Source organism: Lepidothrix coronata, unplaced genomic scaffold, assembly GCF_001604755.1.
Source record: "Lepidothrix coronata isolate B3197 unplaced genomic scaffold, Lepidothrix_coronata-1.0 Scaffold304, whole genome shotgun sequence".
Lineage (NCBI taxonomy): Eukaryota > Metazoa > Chordata > Aves > Passeriformes > Pipridae > Lepidothrix > Lepidothrix coronata.
The window spans coordinates 859,310-865,589 of record NW_016690484.1 but is presented as its reverse complement, the minus strand read 5'-3'; the positions used below and the strand labels follow the sequence as shown (position 1 = coordinate 865,589).

General features: G+C 56.5%; 1 protein-coding gene across 1 annotated transcript in view; it reads left to right on the top strand.

The window, feature by feature from the left end:
* NAPB (NSF attachment protein beta) overlaps positions 1-6,280 on the top strand; it is a 10,088-nt gene that overhangs the window by 795 nt on the left and 3,013 nt on the right. The window contains exons 2-10 of the mRNA XM_017837420.1: positions 1,702-1,781; positions 2,080-2,196; positions 3,260-3,306; positions 3,410-3,487; positions 4,200-4,255; positions 4,464-4,548; positions 5,137-5,241; positions 5,505-5,573; positions 5,772-5,822. Of these exons, the coding sequence (XP_017692909.1) occupies positions 1,702-1,781; positions 2,080-2,196; positions 3,260-3,306; positions 3,410-3,487; positions 4,200-4,255; positions 4,464-4,548; positions 5,137-5,241; positions 5,505-5,573; positions 5,772-5,822 (688 nt within the window). The remainder of the gene's footprint in view (positions 1-1,701; positions 1,782-2,079; positions 2,197-3,259; positions 3,307-3,409; positions 3,488-4,199; positions 4,256-4,463; positions 4,549-5,136; positions 5,242-5,504; positions 5,574-5,771; positions 5,823-6,280) is intronic.

Here is a 6,280-nt window from a genome sequence, read left to right as displayed (position 1 = left end):
TGCCTCCCCTTCCCATCTCCTCTATCCCCCACCTTTCCCATCTCCTGCCTCCCCTTCCCAGCTCCTGTATCCACCATTCCCCAGTTCCTGCTTCCCCCCTTCCCATCTCTTGCACCCTCGCTGAGGGATGGACACCTCCCCTCCCATTTCCTACATCCCCATCTCTCCCGTTTTCCCAATCCCTCCCGCCGGTGTGGGTGTGAGGGTCTCACGGAGCAGGGCTGATCCAGCAGCTCCCCCATCCCTCTCCAATCCCCCCCGGAGCAGCCCCTCCTGCCCATGGACACAGGGATGTGCTGAGCTCTCTCGACCTCTGCAGCTCCTGACCCTCATCCCTGCATCCGGCTCCTGCTCATCCCGGCTTTATCCCGGGGGGAATCATCTCCCGGCCACCACGTCACCGGGATTCACCCCGGCGAGGCCGGGCTCTCCCAAAATCCCGGGTGGCACCGGCTCTGCTCCGGCTGCTGCGGCCGGAGAAAATGGCAGAGCCGCCTTTTCCCTGCTCCCGGCGCTATTCCTGGCAGCAGGGTGGTGGGTTTGGCCACCTCCATCTGGGATTTTAAGGAAAGAGCATTCCTGGAGCGATGCTCCGTGAAGGCCTCGACCGTTTCTATCCGTGGGCCTGGAAAAATCAGCTGCCGCAGCCCCTGAAACCACAAGTTTTAAATAGAAATTCCGGCCCGGCCTCCCGGCAGATTAATCAGGCAGGGCCCGCTCCGGGGGCATAATCCGGGCGGCAAATTCCTGAAAATCCTTGGAGCGAACCGGCAGAGATTTCGAGAGGGAGAATTTTTAATTTTCACGGCTAAAAATAGACGCAGGAAAAAATTAAAAGAGGAGGGAAAGGTGGCGGGGGGTGACTCGGCTCTTGGCATCTTTTCCCGGGAAACGGCGTGTCCAGGCCTCCCAGTGTCCAGGCAAACACCTTCTCCACACCCCAGCTCTTCCTGGAATTGCCCCGTTCCCTTTGCATAAGTGTTTTTGTTCCTTTGTTTTTATTTTTTTGGGGGTTAAAAAGGCTGGGTTTTGGAGGCCTTGCTGGTGTAGCGTTACCTGGCACCGCCTCCCTTGGCTTTGGCTCATTCCAGAGGCAGCTTTCAAGGGCAAGGAATGATCCAAAAATCCCGCCTGTGCTTCGAAACGAACCGTGGTCGGCTGCCAGAGGGAGGGAGGGAGGGAGGGAGGGGAAAAAAAAAGGCCAGGATTCCCAAGGGATGGAAAAAAAGGAAATAATCCACGTTGTGAGCTGGGGCGTGAAGAGATTTAAGAGCCGGGTGGATTTGGCACTTGGGGATGGGGGTTTGGGGGGCTTTGGGATGTTGGACTTGGTGTTCTCAGGGGGATTTTCCCACCTTAAGGATTCTGGGATTGTTCCCTGGGAGCAGAGCCTCCCACCTGGCTCCACCCTCCTGTCAGGGAGTTGTCATAAGGTTCCCCCTGAGCCTTCTCTTCTCCGGGATTCCGGGACAAAATCTGCATTTCCTTAACAGGAATATTGACCTCCTCTGTCTGGCATCTTGGAATTTGGGGAGAGACCCCAAATCCAGGATTCCCCTCCCAGCAGCACATTTTAACATGAGGGGGGGGATCGGCCTCATTGAGCCCAGAGGGGCCGAATCTCCCAATCCCGATTTCCCCTCCGGGGCCGGAGTTCCTTCCTGTCCCTGTCCCTCAAGGGATATTCCCACTGAATTCCAGGGGCAACACCCGTGTGGAGGAGGCCTGTGAGATGTACACCAGGGCTGCCAATATGTTCAAGATCGCCAAAAACTGGAGTGGTGAGTCCAATCCCTGCGTGTGGGGGGGTTCCCTCATCCCGGGATGAGCCGCGAGGGCCCGAACGCCTTCCTGTGAGTTATCCCAGGCTGTTCCCGTGGGGAATGGGCTCTACGCCCCTGCAATTCCTCCTGTTTAAATACTGGGAGGGTGGGCATCCTGAAGGATCTTCAATGAATTTTAAGCTGGTAATCCTGCTGGGAAGCCCACATTCCCAAACACCCCACACCCCGGGTCCTGGAAGAGGGGTGATCCCGCTCATTCCAGGGGTTCACAGGATCCCTGTCCCTTCTCTCCCAGCGGCAGGAAACGCCTTCTGCCAGGCAGCCAAGCTCCACATGCAGCTCCAGAGCAAGCACGACTCGGCCACCAGCTTCGTGGATGCCGGGAACGCCTACAAAAAAGCGGATCCGCAAGGTAAGGGAGCGGAATCCGGGAGTGGAATCCGGGATTGTTCCCAGCCGAGCGCTCAGTGGCAGCGGAGGAGCACTCCTGCTTCTCTGGAAGAGGCTTTGGGATGATGCAGGCGGGTCCTGGCGTCTCCTCTTGGCTGTGCCAGAGCTGTGCCGGGGTTTGGGATGCCGTGTTGGCTGGGAAGTGCTGCCCCTCGGCAGTTTCCATCCTGGTTTGGCTTGTCTTGAGGGAAATAGTGGCTTCTTGGAATGCTTCAGGCGGGTTGCTGGGCTGGATCCCAGTGGGATCCCTGCCTTGTCCCCGGGGCTTTCCCCGCTCCTGACCTCTGATGGGGTGAGAATAAAGGATCTGGGATTCCTTAAACCTGGTTGCAAAGAGCAGGGTTTGTGCTTTTTGGGAAGGGCTCCGATCCCCCTTTCCCTAGCTCAGGGTGTGGAAGCAAACCCCCCACCTCCCCAGCAGCATTATCCCTGTTTTCCTCTGCTGGGGGGCCGATGGAACAAACCCGGGGTGGGTAAAACCCTTTTATAGCAGTAAACCCCCTGAATTCCCAAGGAAATGGCAGCCCCAGGATCGATGCTTTGAATCCAGGTTGTTTGTAGCTGGCCCATCCCAGCATTGGAGCGTTCCCCTTGGGAATTGCAGACCCCTAATTCCTGCAACCCCCCCCAACTCCTGTATCCCCCACCTTTCCCATCTCCTGCCTCCCCTTCCCAGCTCCTGTATCCACCATTCCCCAGTTCCTGCCCCCCCCTTCCCATCTCTTGCACCCTCACTGAGGGATGGACACCCCCCCCCTCCCATTTCCTACATCCCCATCTCTCCTGTTTTCCCAATCCCTCCTCCCGGTGTGAGTGTGAGGGTCTCTCTCTTCGGGTTCTGGAGTGGATGGGGGTGCTGGGGGTGGGCCCAGCCGTGGGTTTGGGGTTGCAGACACGAGGTGTGTCGTCCCAGGCGGGTGAGTAGGTGTTCCTTGGAGAGGCTGGAGCGCAGGGAACGCTCCGGCCGGGATGGGGGGGCGCGGGCGGGGCCGGCTGACGCTGTTGTCTCTCCGCACACGCTGCAGAGGCCATCAACTGCCTAAACGCGGCCATCGACATCTACACCGACATGGTAAGGGCACCCCGGGCGCCCCGAGGGGCTGCCTCGCAGGTGATCCCGCCTCACAGCCCCTTCCCTCCCTTCCCTGCCTTTTCCCTCCCCCTCCCTGCCCTAGGGACGCTTCACCATCGCCGCCAAGCACCACATCACCATCGCCGAGATCTACGAGGCCGAGCTGGTCGACATTGAGAAGGTGAGGATCTGACTCCCCACCTTGGGGAGTGGGGAGGCCCTGGCACAGCCTTCCCCGAGAAACTCATGGATTCTCCGTCCCTGGAAGCGTCCAGGGATGTCCAATCCTCCGGGAGCGACCTGGGATAGCAGGAGATGTCCCTGCCCGTGGCTCGTCTTTAATCCCTTCTGACCCAAACCATTCCGTGACTGTGTGATTTCCTTGCCAATAATTCCCAGCGTCTGGCACTGGGATTCCTCACATAGGTGCAGTCCGGCCATGGCTTGGACTCAGTGGTTTTCCCAGCCCGGAGCAATCCCAAGCCTCTCCTGTGCCGAGTGGCGCCGGCGGAATGCTCCGGTGGGAATCCACGTGACTGAGATGGTGTTTCCCGTTGGAAAAGTGCTTTGGGAGTGTCATTGGGGCAGTTTTAGAGCTGTTTCTGTCACTTCCAGCCCACAGTGGAGCACTGACTCCCTCACTGCCATTCCCAAGCTCCCTGAGCAGGAATCCCACTGTGGATCTCCTGCTGGAAGTTTGCAGGATAAAAGTCGGTGGGATTTAGGTGTTATTTTCTGGGGAATGATTTGCTTCCTGAGCTCTGCTCTGCCGGATCCCATTTATCCCCATGAGTGCCAGTGCTGCCTCTCCAGGCGCAGCCCTGCCATTTGAGGAGTGATTGATCCCAGAAGGATTGATCCAGGAATATTGATCCTAGTGTTTCTATCCCCAGGCCATCGCTCACTACGAACAGGCTGCGGATTATTACAAAGGAGAGGAGTCCAACAGGCAAGTGCTCGGGATCGGCGGGAAGGGCTGGAGCAGGGATCCATCCCGGACATCCTAGAGCCAACGTGGTCTTAACTGGGGCTGTTACAAAGGGAATTCCTCTAAATCCCAGCTGTTGGCTCCCAGTTTTCTCTGCGTGGAGGGGGTGGGACATGGGCCGGTGTATTCCCGGGACACAGGGCATGATTTTTAGGATGTGGATTTGCAGCTCAGCCAACAAGTGTCTGCTGAAGGTGGCAGCCTACGCAGCGCAGCTGGAGCAGTACCAGAAGGCCATCGAGATCTACGAGCAGGTGAGGAGCAGCTGCTCCATCCCGTGGGATACAAAACCTCTTCCCGAGGGAAAGGGGCTCGCTGGGCTGGGCTCGCGAAGTTGCCAAGGCCTGGAATCCATGGAATTGTTTAGGCTGGGAAAGCCCTCTGAGATCGGGGTGCAACTGTTCCCCCACCCCGTGTCCCCAGGGGTCACATCCACCGTTTTTGCTGTTGTATCCAGCAAAAGGCTGGGAGAAGGCTGTAAAAATTCCGCTTTGGATCATATCTATTACTCCATTCAGCAGAAAATTCCCCCCCCAGATTTATCAGCTCTGCCTTTGTGTGGGATATTTACCTGGGAATACCCACAGTGCTGCCTCCGTGCTTCCAGAGGGTTTATACTGCAGCAGGACTTGTTTTCCCCTCTCCTCCTCAGCCAGGATAAATCCCCCCCCAGCCTGGTGGGATCTGACTTCCCTTGGGATGAGTTAAAGCCTCCCTGATTCCCAACAACCACGAGCATTTTTTCTGTGTGGAAATTCTGGGTGGAATTTTAATTGGCTGCCTTGTTTTTAATCCAGGCTTTCCTTTCCCAACCCCTTTTCCATGTTTTTTTTTTTGTCCAGGTGGGAACAAACACGATGGATAACCCCCTGCTCAAGTACAGCGCCAAGGAATATTTCTTCAAAGCCGCCCTTTGCCACTTCATCGTGGACGAGCTGAATGCCAAGGTTGGTTATCCCAGAATTCCTGATCCCCCCTCATGACCCTGGGCTGCCTGGGAGGAGCTCAGTGGGCTCACAGCCCTCATCCCAAAACCCCTGACCCCTCCTCCTCAGGGATTTGTGTGGCTGTCACACGGGTGGAATCTCGACCCACCACAGTGTCCCGTTGGAATTCTGGTGGATAACTTTCCCAGGTTTGAGGATGGGAAGGCAAATCCTTAAAAAAATCCCCAGGAATTGTGTGTGAAGGGTTCTCTTCTCTCTTCCAGCTCGCGCTGGAGAAATACGAAGAAATGTTCCCGGCGTTCACAGATTCCCGGGAATGCAAGCTATTGAAAGTGAGTACACCAGGGTGCTCTTTTGCACTTTTCCACGATTTTTCTCACTTTTCCCAACATTTTAGAGGACATCAGCCTCGCTGTGCCCTGGGTTTGGCCCTGACCTGGGTGTTTTCCATGGGAGATGTGGGATGAGGTGCCGGAGTGGGAACATGCACTGACAGAGCCTTTCCTCATTTTTCCTGGTGTTTTTCCTAGAAACTGCTGGAAGCCCACGAGGAGCAGAACAGTGAGGCCTACACCGAGGCAGTAAGTGGGCATGGATTCCCTTGGGAATGGTGGCTCCTTCCTCCTCTCTCTTTTGGGATGTGTGTGCCCAGTTCCAGGCCAGGGAAGCTGTGGAGAGGGGCCGGGAGCGGAGCTGCTCCAGCAAGGCCCCAGCCTCCTACTTCAGAATTCCCAGTTTTTCACGGAGAGTTAAGTAAAGATCCCACCTGGGTTTGCTCCAGCTCCTTTGGTGGGAGTGCTCTGGGTGGGCTTGGAGAGACTTTTCCCTGTGCCTTTTCCCTTTTTTTCCCCCTTCCCACTTTTTTCCCTCCTCTTCATTTTTTCCCCCTTCTCCTTTTTTTTTCCTCTTTCCCCCTTTTCTCCCTTTCCTCTTTTTTCCCCTTTCCCCTCCTCTTTTTTTCCCATTGTCCTCCTCTTTTTTCCCCTTCCCCCCTTTTTCCCCATTGTCCTCCTCTTTTTCCCCTTCCCCCCTTTTTCCC